At 38.2% G+C, this 15835-nt stretch overlaps 1 protein-coding gene across 2 annotated transcripts in view; it reads left to right on the top strand.

Annotated features, from left to right (window-relative positions):
* The first annotated feature begins 8265 nt into the window (after nucleotides 1-8265).
* The window catches only part of LOC104613005 (inosine-5'-monophosphate dehydrogenase 2-like), a 28909-nt gene continuing 21339 nt past the window's right edge, over nucleotides 8266-15835 (top strand). Inside the window, exons 1-3 of one of the 2 annotated variants that reach the window (XM_010280683.3) lie at nucleotides 8266-9337; nucleotides 12712-12891; nucleotides 15574-15831. In XM_010280683.3, coding sequence (XP_010278985.2) covers nucleotides 8342-9337; nucleotides 12712-12891; nucleotides 15574-15831 — 1434 coding nt within the window. In that variant the 5' untranslated portion in view covers nucleotides 8266-8341. The remainder of the gene's footprint in view (nucleotides 9338-12711; nucleotides 12892-15573; nucleotides 15832-15835) is intronic. The other variant, XR_016082996.1, reaches the window with a different exon arrangement.

Raw genomic sequence — 15835 nt, 5'->3', positions numbered from 1 at the left:
TCCTCCTCCTACTCAACTGCATGACCTGGTGGTAGGGCCATCATGTGACGAGGGCGGGGATCAGCAACCATGAATAGTTGCATCCCGCCAAAAAGAGAACACAAATAACTTGAGCAAACAGGCTTACAGACTTCATCCCTCTTGAAACCAGTTAAAGGGAAACATGAAACATCAGGAAACGCTAAGTCATTCCGACAAGTCCAAAAGACATCCTCACCTCCTAGCCGCACAAACTGCAAACCCATGTCATCATAACCAAATTGACAGAGAAGTCAGTCGGGACGATAAGCTACCACTTGTGCCTCTCTGGCACGATCAAGATATGTGATGACCTCGGGCCAAAGAATAAGGCGTGCGATGCGAGTGAGAGCATGGTTGGCATCAACGGCATGCTGCTGATCACCATCTTTAGGGACATTGACACCAACACAGAACAACATGGAGAGACGAATGGGTTGAACATATGGCTGTAGAACAAAGCCTTCAAGAGAAGATAGCTTCGACTCGATCTCAGCATCACTAAACTACTTAAGCCTCTTCACATTGAGCCACAATTTACCACGGTAAACATCTAGAGTTTCTTCTTCGGTTTGATCCCTTTCCAGTGTTTCCATGGTGATAGTCAATGGAGACAACCATCGAGGCATGACACTAAGCTACAACCGCTCATAAATAAACATAAATATAAAAAGGGAAAAGGTGTACGAGCAATGCCACTTGTAACTCAAATCCATTATTTGATGACGGTGTTGTCCATCTACTTGAAGAGGTAACCCAAGAACATTGACGCCAATGGTAATTGATTACCATTGGTTGCAAGAATAGAAAGGGGAACCAACACTATCTAAAGACCATAATTTGGATTACCATGAAATAAAAATTGAGACATAACATATAGAATGAAGGCTACAAGATGGAATTGGTTGTCCCCCTTCCAAACCATAACGTCATCTGAGCCCTTGCTCGAACCAATATGCACTCCAAGCTTCCAATGGCCACTTCCCACGAGTTGTAGACTCGTCGACCTGAACTTTAAAAATGTGAATCTCCTATGTTAGCTCTGCGTACAAGTCCAAAAGACTGCTAGGGATAGACTCTGCATACTGAAGGTGTTGGGTAGAAGTGACCCCTCCCAACGAAAGAGCAAGCAATGCGGCAACATCTTCGATAGTGACACGGAACTCACCAAAAGCACCCACAAAAGTGTGAGTATGGCAACACCAATGAGCAAGGAGATGCTTCATGTAAGTAACCCCTTCCTTCCTCAAGAGGTCCATGAAACAATCGACGAAGCGAAGAAGCTCGGCACTATGAAGCAATCAACAAAACATAGGGTTATCTATAATATAACATGCCCAATCCGAATAGTTCACTGGTGACTTCAAATCATCCATCCTTGGCTTGTGACACTGGAAAAGATATAGAATGACCCAAGCAACCGTATAGACACATCGGTTCCTTCCCCTCTACAACATCAAACTCACCATCTTTACCCCTTAAAACTGGCATGAGGGGCCAAAAACCTTTCCCATCATCAGCCATTTTTGCAGATTCATGCTAAAAAAGGAGACCCTCAGTGTCGACAACTCTCACAAAATTGAAAAATGGACACTCGGGCTTCCCAGACTTCTTCTATGCATAGGGAGCCATTACCGAGAAGAGTAGGTGTTGAAGAAAATGAAAGAGAAGAGAAATCAGAAAGGGAGAACAAACAAACACTGAAGGCACCAATAGACTCAAAGAAGGAATGCAAAAGAAAGCACAAGAACCATCTGAGCAATGCCTTCTTATAGAAGCTTTGCATGAGCCTATTAGTCCAAATGATGTCGTGGAAGACTAAACGAAATGATTACCAATCACCCACTGTCAATCAGCTAAAAAGGTTGGAATGCCAAAATTATGATAATACCCTTAAAAAGAGTGGGGCACTCGTCAACCCAATTTAAAAGCATTGCCATGTCATCGGGCCACCATTTTCAACCAAATAACCCCCAATCCCAAGCCACACATGGCCTGTAACATATAAATGTGATTCGACAATTATACGTAAGACATGATGAAGATCATACCACACATATAATGGTTGACTTCACTGTACACAATGCAAGAATGAGAAGAGTCATTCCATCCTCCAATGAATGATTACAGAGAATAGAGAGTCACGAGTTGGGCATGCCCACCAACACAAAGGGGGGATGAAAGCCTTGCCTAGATAACCAAATTCTAGAATGTATTTCACAACAGAAAAATACTCTACCAAAGACAGGGGCTGGAAATCAAAATCACAACCTCAATTGTCTTTGGCAAAGCATTTCCTATTGAGAAACAGGGGGAATAAAATCAAATCACCATTACAAACTGCCCTGACAAAGAACACCTTGTTCAAAATAAGGGGCTGGAAATTAAATCATCAACCAATAGTTATCTTTCGACAAACTACTTTCTATCAAGACGCAATGAGGCTGAGAACTTCATAAAACAATCTAATACTGAAATGCCTCTTGATAGAAATCACTCTGTCAAAAGATAGGGGGGCTGAGTATGACAATACAATCGACCCCAATGATTAAATAATCAATGCCAAGTATGCGGAAGATGAACTCAAAGCAATTGGCCCCGCTTGGCCCAAATAACACCAAGATATATTAGAAACATAAATGCCTATTAATAAGCGCACACTTACCAATAAGAAGAGGGGCTAATAACCTATCCCATTTAAAAATTTTTATGCACACAGTTTGTCATACATCCCAACCAGGAATAGGAATGATTACTAGACCCAACACAACAAATGCAAAGCTAGGAAACCCATCTACTATATGCCACGAAGAATCACAGAAACAAGGTACCATGACACCCATGGTTTTTTGTACTCGTCACTTTGTCACAAACCTCCAAATGCTTATAAATAAGCTCCCACTTACCAATAAGTAGGGGGCTAATTGTAGGTACATGTCGATCACCACAATTATAATAGCACGGAAGGTGCTAAACCGATACCACAAAGATACCCATGATGAGTTCATGACTTGGCAAACATTTGTGATGAGCTCAAAGCCTGAAATGAGCTTGCGATGAGCTTAGGGCCACCATGAGCCTACAAAAATCCCAAAACCAAAGCACCGAAAAGGAATTCGAAGTTGCCAGAGATCTGCAATGAGCACAAGGCCATCATAAACCTGTGATAAGCTCAGAACCATCATGAGTGTATGATAAGTTCAGAGCCATCGCAAAACCTATGATGAGCTCATGCCCATAGGTTAGAGACAAGAAAAGAAACACGTGATTCACCGATGTTGCATGTGACAAAACAACCAATAAGATTATAAGACATGCGAGATTAATATTGATGACGCTCGTACCACGTCAGTTTAGGTAACTCACAAAAGGAAGTAGAATATGTATATTATGAGAATCTTCATATGAAAAGAAACCTTGTCATTGATATATCTCATAAGACATGTGGCAAAAACCTAGTAGTGTTCCCCTGACAACTAACATTGAATCAAAGATTCCCTTTCCTAATGGGAATAAAACACTTTTGGCTCCTTCCTTTTAGGACCTTAGGATCTCTCCCTATAAAAGGAGGTCTATCTCATAACAAGAATATCATTCTATCGATCAGAGCCTTTAGCCTACCCTTTGCTTGCTGCCTTTTTTCCTCTTTCAAGGAGACCTCCATGCGTAACCTTACCACCTTACTCACACCAACCTTCCTTCGTCTTTTAAAAAAATCACCGCACGTAGCCTTCCCACACCACTCACAAGAAGAAACACACCTATTGATCATATTTGAGTTGATGCCGATGCCTTGGGTTTTGACGAGGAAGAAGAAACCCATCAATTTGACAATGTTCTGAGTTGAAGCTGTTGATGCAAACTAGTCTTAGCCTAGAGAAGGGGTTAGAAGAAGGGGGAATCCATCATATGAATAGCCAGATCATGCAAGATGGTTGGGCAAAAATTCAAAAATTTTCTTTCACCTTTTCAGGAATCACATTCCTAGTTTTAGAAAAACTACTTTTTCTAGGATCGTTATTGAACTGAAACTGGACCAATTTTGAAACCAAAAGGAAGGGAAAAGTATACATGATACAGATTCCACAAATGTATCTCCCAAAGTAGTAGTTCACGCCCAAACTAAATCCCAAAAACAGCCTCCACTGAAAATGGTGCAACTTGAAATGAAGTCAGTTCAGCAACACAGTTCTTAGCAAAACTGCAGTCCAACACATTTGATCGTACAAGGGAGGTGAACACGAGATTTCTCTGAATTTTTCCTACAAAAACCAGAGAGAAAGAAGTGATCTTTATCAGTCCCAAAGCTATAGTCGAACTAGGAGGCAAAAGGGTGTAGAGATGACCAAAAACTACAAAAATATTAAGTTGTCTTGGACTGGTTTGCCTTTTGCCCCCTCCTCTTTTATAATCTCTTATGGAGATTTCTCCTAATTTAATTAGGAGATAATCTAGATCTACATTAGATGTAGACTCTAATTAGAGATAGACCTTATCTTCTTATAAGATTAGGTGCTCCATACCCAAATTTGCCTCATATCGCATCTTGATTAATCATATCATGTGACATCTTGATTAATCATATTACTTATGGGCTTTAAGCCCATTAAGCAAGTGGCTGACGTCCCAAGATAGTTGCTAACCCATTTAGGTTCAATTTGTATGGCATGGGACCCCAATAATTACCTCACATAAGCCCGCATGGGTTCGGCCCAACCTCTGTGAAAAGGCCTGGCTGAATTCACTATCTAGCACAGTGAACCCCTAAGTCCATCAGTATGGGCTCTTAATGGACCCAACATGTACATTAAATGATCGTTGAGTACAACCATCTTATAAAGGCCCAAGGACAATAGACTTACATAAGATATAGCCCATTAGGTAAAAACCCTAAATGGTCTTGTACACTTAACCTCTCAGCCCATAATGATCAACCACTACCCGACAAAGAAGGACCTCTCCCTGGCTATAAGGTGCAATGTTGCACTCTTTGCTCAGATGGGTCTTGGGAATTAAAACATTTTGCAAAGTTTTTTTCTTAAAGCATAATATATAGATATCATATAAATATATTTTGCAAAACAAATCTTAAATAAGTTTAAAATTGGCTACTGACAGATTTGGTTTCCATCAAAGAAAATATAGTCCCGATCATTCACTTTGTCCGATAAAGGGACCGATCCTGTCACTATGATCACCCACTAAAGTGAATTATTAGACTGCCCCAACATACTCAGGTTTTGACCGCCAAAGGATCTCATTGATTGGTATATCAAGGATAACTCAATCTAACACTCAATGTAGTACCATAATCGAGTCTAGGGGTTATGTGTAATTTTCTAGTTTTGCCCACCAGTCTCCAAAGTCCAGGGCATAACTGGAAATTTGTCCAAGTTTAGTGCTTCAAACAAGCACACACTACATGTGCTTTAGATCAAACCCTAATAGCTGAAACAGGTTGCCCCAACCTTCTTGGCAACACATTAGTGTCTGCCTTGGTAGGATAAACTCCCCAAATCTATCAAACAGTCAAGAACAATCTAAACTAATATGAGCCTCTTAAGTGTCTAGTTTAAGGGGTAATTGCACAGAAATGACAAATCATAACATGAAACAATTATGTACTTTTATTCATTTACAATAAATGTATTAGAACATCAATTTGATTGGAGTTAAGGGCATACACTGTCTAATAGAGGATTGTTAAAGAAGAAGAAGCAACACATTGATTTGACAATGTTCTAAGTTGAAGCCATTGATGCAAACCAATCTTAACCTAGAGAAGGGGTTTGTTGAAGAAGAAGAAGAAACAAACCTATTTGCATTAGGAGTGGTGAAAGAAATCTAAGTTGAAGCCATCGATGTCTAAGGGGTTTGTTGAAGAAGCAAACTGGTATCTTCTTTACTTCAATGGTAATTAGGAGTAAATTTTTGCTTCGTAAAAATTGAAGTAATATTTTTCTATCTTAATCAAAGTAAAATTTGACACCTTACCACTTTTACGTCGATGCTCGATGTATTTTATTGCTTAAACCAAATGAATGCAAAGTTGAACCATAATGCATTAATGCACCAATGCAGCATTTACATCTCTTCCAAACACAGCCTAAAAGGGTAATGTGGTAGGAACCCTTTTTGTCAAAAAAAAAGATAGGAAACCTTTTGGCTACATTTGGAAGTGATGTAAAATAATACATTGGTTTGGTTTTGTAGGCATTTGGAAAGAGCATATAATTACGATCGGCATAAAACTCCACTGCGGTTCAGTTTTGTGTGCATTTGGATGGAGTGGAGTTTTACATTGATAATCGATGTAAAACCTCATCACTCATAAAATTTTACATCGATAATCAATGTAAAAACTACATTGATTGATGTAAAACTTTACACTTTTTTACTTTTGCCTGTGTTTGGCAACATTACATTTATGCATTGACAAATGACAAAAAAAAACACATTTTCCAATGCATATTTACATTTATAATAAAATGTAAAAGTACATTAATAAAAAAGAAATCAATTTGCATTCAAGTGGTCATTTTGATAAAAAGGCATATGCTTTATTGGAATTTGGGTTTGCATCCATTACACCTAAAAGTTTGTTTGGTAAGAAGGTAAATTTATGGATGCAAAACTAACCCAACTTTACATTCTATATGAACTGTTTTACACTTTACATATTTATATTCACTCTTATTTGCATCGTTTCCAAATGCAGCCTCAATGTACACTAACGATGTTCTACATCGGATCCAAAAGTATCTTACTAATAATGAATCATTCACAAACGGATATTACACAAACAATTCCTACTTGAAGATGCATTAAAGCGATAGAGGGGGTATCATGTAAGAGTTTGGATCTCCTGCCCATGAGAACTTTGCCCACGTTTGCTCACATAACATCGCAACCACACATGGTGAATATCTATCCTCCTATATAGTATTATGCAGCACAACAGGGGGAGATTCCCAATTCACAGGGGTAATGTATTGTGATTAGATGTGGACAGGATCATGCGTCATCATCTAAATGATGCTTAGTTATTTTTGTGAAGCACGACTTAATTCCACGTCATCCACGTGGACAGTGATAAGATAAGGAGCTGTAACTCAAATGTTACCTTGTCGTAGGGAGTGCAACTTCTCCGCCACTTCCCTTCAACTTTTGATTCATCACACAGTTTAGCCACTTTTGAGTTTTGATGTCTCTTATTTAGGGGTGATCATGGGCTGGGCCGGGCCGGGCTTTGCACTTATGATAAGGGCTAAAGCTTAGGTCCGGGCTTGTAACATAAGCCCTAGACTAGTTTACACGGGCCTGGGCTAGGTCGAGCCTAGTTATAGGTCAATGTCTTTCATATATAAAACATTATATATCTACAATTTTTTATATTAAATGACATAATATGCATATAAACTTTTATTTGATATATTATATAATATAAAATATTACATATAATATAAATTATACATGTCATGTTATAATATTTATATATAATATAATGTAAAATAACATGTATACATATGTATACATTATACACAAAATGTGTAAGTTTAAATATATGCTGGCTGGGCTGGGCTTGAAGTATTAAGCCCAAGCCCAACCCTAAAATTTGTGGGCCTGATATAGGCCTGGGCTCGGGTTGGGCTTGAACACAAAATCCAAGCCCAAGCCCAGAATTTCCGAGCAAGGCAGGGCGGGGCTAGGCTGAAAATGATCACCCCTACTTAGACCTGGTAAAAAGTTAACCCAACCCGCGAACCCGACCCAACCCAACCCAACCTGAAAAAATAAGGTTAGGGATTCATATTTAGATACCTAAACGTGAAAGTGACCCAACCCGACCCGACCCAAAAAATCCGGGTTAGGTCATGGGTCAACCTGTTGATCTGATTGCCAAGTCTAATTGGGATTATTTATGTATTGTTAGAAGTTTCCACTCTTTAATTTTTCTATTTAGTCTTTATTTTTTATTGTTTACTCTTTAAATTGTTAAATGTTTAAGTTTTGTATTTTATATTTGTAATTTTAAGGTTAATTGTTTTAATTTTGACATTTTCATATATTTTTTATTTTTTAAAATTTTAATTATTTTTTGGAATGACCCAAATTGACCCATGGTCAACCCTAACCCGAAGCATTTGACAACCAATCCGAAAGTCAACCCGAAGTATATTGACCCAACCCGAACCCGACCCACCCAACCCAATTGCGAGGTCTACCCCTACTCTTATTTCTCTTCGTATCTTTCTCTTCGCCGCTTCTCTATCTTTTTGCTCTGCAGCTTCCGGTGAGAGATCCCATTAACAGCCCCGGCACCATGAACGGAGGTCCGATCGAAGATGGTTTTCCGGCAGACCGCCTCTTCAACCAGGGATACTCCTATACCTACGACGACGTCATCTTTCTCCCTCACTACATCGACTTCCCCACCGACGCGGTCAACCTAAGCACGAAGCTCACGAAGAACATCGACCTGTCGATTCCTTGTGTTGCTTCTCCCATGGACACTGTTACCGAATCCTCGATGGCAGTCGCCATGGCGTCGCTCGGTGGCATTGGTATCGTGCACTACAACAACCAGCCGTTTGAGCAAGCTGCATTGATTAGATCGGCCAAATCTCGTCGGATTCCGTTTATCTCTGACCCCATTTTTAAAACCCCTTCAGATTCGATCGGTTCGATTCAGGACTTTGCGTCATCGCCTTGTATTTTTGTGACCGAGTCAGGGAACTCCAAGTCCAAGTTGTTGGGTGTTGTTGCCAAGTCTGATTGGGAGAGGTTAAGTGATAAAGAAACTTCGGTATCTAAATACATGTCAGAATCGTTAGTTTCTGCCCCTTCAGGTTACTCATTTGAGCAAGCTGCTGCTTTTTTAGCAGCGAACAAGCTGGATTATGTTCCTTTGGTCAGTGAGCAAGATGGTGAGGTTGTGGATTTATTTACTTCGGCGGATGTGGAGAGGATTCGCGGATTTCCGAAATTAGGGTTTCCTTCTTTAGGGGCTGATGGGAAGTTCATGGTCGGAGCCGCTATTGGGACGAGGGAACGGGATAAGGAGAGGTTGGAGCATCTGGTTAAGACTGGTGCTAATGTAGTGGTGCTAGATAGTTCGCAGGGGAACTCGATTTACCAGATAGAGATGATCAAATATGTAAAGAGGACTTATCCTGAGTTGGACGTCATTGGTGGTAATGTTGTCACAGCATATCAAGCACAAAATCTAATTCAGGCGGGAGTAGATGCTTTGAGGGTTGGGATGGGTTCTGGGTCAATTTGTACTACACAGGAGGTGTGCGCTGTTGGCAGAGGGCAGGTAACTTCCTTTAATCACCATGATCAATATATCTTCATTTTTATTTTTTGCATATTTTCCATGGGACTAAAGTACAAATACACATAACTTTTAGGTTGATTGTACTTCTCTTTTTGTAACCAGATGATCTGTAGCGTTATATTGGCTTGTAAATTAGCGGCTTTAGGAAATTTACTCAATTTTCCTTTAATGATGTAGTGGTTGAGGTGTACAAAGATGAGAGATTAATATGGCAGTGTCCTAATTCAAGATCTTGAAAATGTAAATTTAGTTTTTTTCCGATCAGTAACAGTTTCGATTAATATCAGAGTTGACAAATGACAAGTACATTTTATTTCAGTCATTCAGCATAGAATAAAAAGGAGCTTAACTTGGATGATCATGACTGTTTGGTGGAGTTATGCTTATTATTCACCATTGTAACTGTTATGTTTGAATGGGGGAAATATAATATCTCTATTTGTAGTTTCCTAAATATTTACTCTTTAGTCTTTTCTCTCTCGGGTAAAAACCTATCTATGATTCCCTTCTTATCCATGAGGTGTTCCCAAATACAATCCAATTATTTTTATGCCTTCCCTAGCAGGCCATTATCCATTGAGTTAGCAAACCATGGGATTCCTCTGAATGAGATATTCACTCAAATCATTAATTCTGCCCTCATCTTCAATTATATTTTCAAAATCATCAAAATCAGGAATTCTGCCCTCTTGACTTCCAATTATGTCCTCTTTCATTCATTTTTTTCTATGCTTGTATGCTAATATCTCTTTTTTCACCTCTTTTGGGCATTTAGGACAGACTTATACATTTCTTCTTCCACTAATCAAATGCTCTTTTGCTCTATAGATCCCTCCATTTGTCACTTTGCCACAAAATTTACAAGTGACAGAATTTGAATTCTTTGGATCTTGCAAATAACAATATTTCCAGCCTGGGTCTTTCCTATTGCTTTTTTGAGTATTGTTGGACTTGTCTCCCATCTTTTTACTTTACTTGGTTGGCAAAATTTCCTATTGGAAAATGACAATTACAATTTGCAACTATCAATACTCATATTTGTGAACCTATCTTCAAAAATAAATAAACTATTCTAGTTCTACTTGTTAATAATAGAAAAGCTCAACTGTTTTAACTCACTAAGAAGCAAGGCTGCAATTCTGCAAGTATGCAAGTCTTTGTAGAAACTATAAAGAATGGGCAGTTTTAGTGATAAAAACTAAAAAACAATGGGTGGACTGTGAAACCCCAATTTTAATGAGAAAAACTGAAAACAAATGGGGCAGATCCCCTGTTTTTATGATAATAACTGAAAAGCAATATGTTTCAATGAGAATATTTGAAAAAAAAATGGGGTGGATCCCCTATTTTTATGATAAGAACTGAAAAACAATGGGGCAGAGCCCCTGCTTTAATGAGAAAAACTGAAAAAACAGGGGCGGATTCCCTGTTTTTATGATAAAAAGTGAAAAAAAGAAGCTTGGAGAGACAAACTTGAGCTTGAATGAGCTTCAGCTTCCTCTGGTTTGTCCTTTGGAGCGCAAACTTTTGGACGAAGGAAATCTTCCCTCCAAACTTTTTTTTTTTTTTTTTTCTTTTGGTTGTTTTGGCAAAGACTCTGTCGATTCAGCTTCCTTTTGTCCTAAGTTTCCTATTTTGTGTTTTTTTTTTATATTATTTGAATCCTGTTTTAAGTTGAATTGTGTAAACATCATCCAGGCGCTTGCTTGGGCCGCCTGAGGCGAGCACCTGTTCAAGGTTTGTGCGCCTTAGACTGGGCAAGATGCCCAGCCTGGAAAGCGCCTCGCCTCTGCGCCTAGGTGCACCTTTTAAAACACTGGTATAGTGACAATTTATTTCCTTTGTCATTGGTTAGGAAGGTTATTTTGTTCTTTGATATTTTTGAGCGGTTCCGGTAAGGTGTATCCTTCCCTCTTTTCGTTAATGAAACTTAACAAAAAAAAAAGAAAGTGATCTATGCTATCCCTTAACACTCCTTGATTTCCAAGACTGCAACCATTACAGTTATGTTTGACCCGATTCCACAATGGTGGAATCCATTTTTTTAGTTATTCTTGATATTAAGGATTTTGCCACATCTTGCCATCCTGTAATTAAATCGTTTTTGGAAAATGGAGTAATGATCTCCAAGGTCAAAGGCAAAAGATGTAAAGAGGGAAGCACAGATTAAGGGAACACATATGAAGAAGCCAAACACACCCGGGAATCTAAGGCAGAGAAATTGAGGTAAACGCCCTCAAAAAATGAAATGAGATACAGAGTTTGAGCTAATTCATGTTTTTTCATACCTCATCCAAGATTCCAAGATTAGCTTGGCTCTGAGGTATTGACCAAAACCAAAGTAGGTTTAAGCTTGAAGTTGGATAAAGAATAAAATCAAAGGCAATAATTGACCCCCCCTCCCCGCGCCCAAAGATCTTCCCAAATTTTAATTCTAGTGCATTTTGACATCATACCTGATGGAAAGAAGCATAGGAAGAACAGCCAAAATTGCTTTCCAAGGAGAAGCATGGGTAGTTCTGTGGGCAACTCTGCATATTTACCATTATAAGCCAAACCATGAGTGGTTCCAATCACACAAGGCCACAAATTCTTGACTTCCACGGGGATCCTCCTAAGCCATTTTCCCAACAATGCTGAGTTCTTTTTTATAAAGTGACATCTTATTCTCCATATTCACTCTGTTAGTTATTGAGCATATCAACTCCTGATTTCATGTAATTGATGTGATTTAAGTTTTGGTTTCTATCTAGGCTTTAACTTGACTTGAAATTGAAAATTTGGAAGTTTCAACCCTTACATCGTGCTTAATTCTTGTATTTTCCCCACCAAGAAAAGCTGTACATTCTCTCCTTTAAGTGACATCTTTTATGACCTTATTTGCAAGTCCTGTACTACTGCATCAACATCTTGATATTGAAATGTAAACACAGGTACTCATAAAGTTTAACTGAAAATGCTATCTAGCTAAATGGATAGTGTTGGGAGAGGTACTGGATTATTATTTCTTATTTTGAATAAGTCAAAACTGTGTAGTTAGATCATCATTAGAAGTTTTTTCTGTCTGATAAAAAATAAAGAAGTCTGTGCCCACTCATATTCAGTATACCTTCCAAAAAAAAAACTGATAGATTTTGCTGCCTCTTGGTTTTGTTCCTCTTCTAAGGATTGAGAGACAACCTTTTTTAGTCTATGTACTGTTGCACTTTTATTTTGATCTATAAAATCCATATTTCTGTTTCTAATGAAAGCATTTCTTGTTTTAATTACATAAATGCATTTTTGTTTTAATTACCACATACCTTGAGGTTTATAATGTTTCTTCAAACATAAACTTGCTCACAAATTTGTAGGCCACAGCAGTTTACAAAGTTTCATCTATTGCTGAGCAAAGTGGTGTTCCTGTCATTGCTGATGGTGGTATTGCAAACTCCGGACACATAGTAAAGGCTTTAGCATTAGGAGCTTCCACTGTAATGATGGGTAGTTTCTTAGCTGGCAGCAATGAGGCTCCTGGGTCTTACGAATATCAGGTAATATTTCAGGAAATATTTTTATCACACTAAGAACAACTTCCTGCCAATGAATTAGTGCTTTAACTTTTGATCATTAATAGTCAAGATTTTATTAATGTGTGATATGAAGAATGATGTACAAATAGAGATGTGCCAAGCCCCCCATAAGTTTTGTAAATGGATATTTTATTTCCATGTTAATAAATAATAATCTGGCTAGTCTTCCTATCAAATATTTCTCATATGATGAATCCTAGTGATGACTTTTTGTCTCCTGCATTATTATGCTATAGGTAATTGTGCAAGCATATGGTGGTTGGTTACTTCTTGTTTCTCTTGTTGCAAGTTTTTATTTTTAAGCCGTTGCTTTTGTATGCCTTTTCTGTATCTGAATGCGCTGTCTACGATTTTCACAATGTAGTTGTGAATTATAACATTTAGAATTTGAAGAATTTCATGACAGTTATTTGTGAAAGTTCCTTTGAAGCCCTGCTGCAATCTAGTGCTAATTTAATTAAGCTTAGGATACTTCTTTTTTTGTTAATTTTTTGGAACTTGTGGAATAAAAGTATGCATATGCTTCTACATAAAGAAATTTGATATAAAATTGCTAAAATGTCCCTGCTTATCCTAATCTTTTCCAGTTCTTAACAAAGGTGACACTAACCGGAGTTTAAGAATTCTGAATTCAAAACCTGTTTGTTTGGCAAGACTTTGGTTAGTTTTACAGGTAAAAGAGGTTAGAGGTTAGCGTGTATTGAAGAATGCTACATAAGATGTTACAAGCCCAAGGAACCAAATAGAGAATAGTCCTTGGCAAAATAAAATTAAGTCGAATTATAGATAGGTTAACGTTTAGGATACCATTTATGTATTTTTGTCAGATTGGCTACTTATCTAGTATGTACCAACTTTGTGCATTTTCTTGTTATGTTATATAATAAGATTATCATATATAAATTTTATATTTCAGTAAACCTTTCAAGTTAAAGTATAAAACCCTTAGTGTTTAGTTTACTGGAGTCCTGCATGTATCTTAGATCTTTACAAATGTATCAAAAGTTCAAATTTCTTTTCCAAAGAAAGAAGTTTAAATTGGCAAAATGTTAGTTCTTTTTAGGTGGGGAAGAATATATAAAGAAAGGTGTATTTTGGAATTAGAAGAAAGAGAGAGAAGTAGAAAGCCTTCATTATGACAGGCTTGTCTGGGTGGAAGTGATGTTAATGAGTTTCAGGGTGTAGGGAGTGTAAGTTATAGGAGGCCTGTTGGTTGTTATAAGAGAAATATGGAGTTATAATTTATTTGATGATTTTAATGATCAAGCCAGTGAGGCTTATCTTCTGGTTTATAGTGTTGGTTTGTGGGCTGAGTTTTTTTTTTTTTTTTTCGTCTCAAAAGTGAAATTAGTTGTTTTTTTTGGGTGGAGGTTGTAACGGGGAGGGGTTGATGAAACATTATTATATCTCTGTTCTTAGTGATATATTATCATCTAATCCAGTGCTTTAAAAGCGAAAGGTGCAAAAAAGACACAAGGGTCATTTTGCACAAGGTGAGGCGCACAATTTTTTGAAAAATAAAAAAAGAAAAATGAAGGTATAATGAGAAAAACTGAAAAATAATGGGGCAAAGCCTCTGTTTTAATGAGAAAAACTGAAAAAGATGGGGCGGATCCCCTATTTTTATGAGAAAAACTGAAAAAACAAATGGGGCAGATCACCTTTGTGCAAGAAACAAGACCTCTGCAAGCCCCTGTTTTACTGAGAAAAAACTGAAAAAAAAAATAAAAGGGGCGGAGCCCCTGTTTTACTGAGAAAAGCCAAAAAAATAAATGGGGCGGAGCCCCTGTTTTGTGCAGGTTTTGTTTGCACGAAGAAGAAGAAGAAGAAGAAGTTCGTGTGATGATTTTGAATCTTTATACATGAACTGACTATAACTAGTCAAATCTGACCCCATGTTTTGATGAAAAAAATACCCCTGGTGTCGGATTGAGCCCAAGTTCCAACTTCCAAATACCATCATTGTACCATTCCAAGACCTGTTGAAAGGTCTTCCTTCTAGATCATGTCTTTGGAGCTGCTGATCGATCTCCATCTCTTCTTCAGCATCAAATTCCAAGTTAATTCATCAAAACATAGCAACAATCCAGGTGCAATGGTGCACCACCTGGGTTCATTTGAAGTACACCCCATAGAATGAACCTTTCCAGTGAACCTAGGTGTGCCTGAGGAACACCTTTTAAAACTGTAATGAACATACACACTTTGATACCTTACATTGAATATTAGATATATCACTATTTTCTCAATATTATACTTCCTAATGGATCTGCAATAATTGATGGCTAATTGACTAAATGCTTGATCATATCTTATACATTTTGGACATGTGTTACTAATTGGGTAAATGCATGGGCTAAGAATGTATTGATACAAAAGCGAGGCATATACTTCAGATGTAGCCAACTAGCTTGATTATTTCAAGCCTGGCCTAGCCCAGGCCTGGTACTGCATCGGATCAGGTAATTTGTGAGCCAGGTCTGAGTTGGGCCCAATACTTCAGGTCCAGCACATTTATGTCATTATGTCATTATGACGTTATGTATGTTGTATCACAGCAACCACGTATGGAGTGTGTATCCACTATAATGGGCTGTAGGGTTTGTATTTGCACCTTCTACATTCTTTTATTTTTGTTGCCAGGGTGGTCGTCGGATTAAAAAGTATAGGGGCATGGGGTCACTTGAAGCCATGACAAAAGGTAGTGATGTCCGGTATCTTGGTGATACCTCTAAACTAAAGGTTGCTCAGGGAGTTGTTGGAGCTGTTGCGGACAAAGGTTCTGTACTCCAGTTTATCCCTTACACAATGCAAGCAGTCAAGCAAGGATTCCAGGATCTTGGTGCATCCTCTGTGCAGTCTGCCCACAACCTCTTAAAATCAAGGGTGGTAAGGCTGGAGGTAT

Source organism: Nelumbo nucifera, chromosome 2 (assembly GCF_055504915.1).
Source record: "Nelumbo nucifera cultivar China Antique chromosome 2, China Antique-T2T, whole genome shotgun sequence".
Classification (NCBI taxonomy): Eukaryota; Viridiplantae; Streptophyta; class Magnoliopsida; order Proteales; family Nelumbonaceae; genus Nelumbo; species Nelumbo nucifera.
The sequence above is the reverse complement of the archived record's forward strand: the minus strand, read 5'-3'. Positions and strand labels throughout refer to the sequence as shown.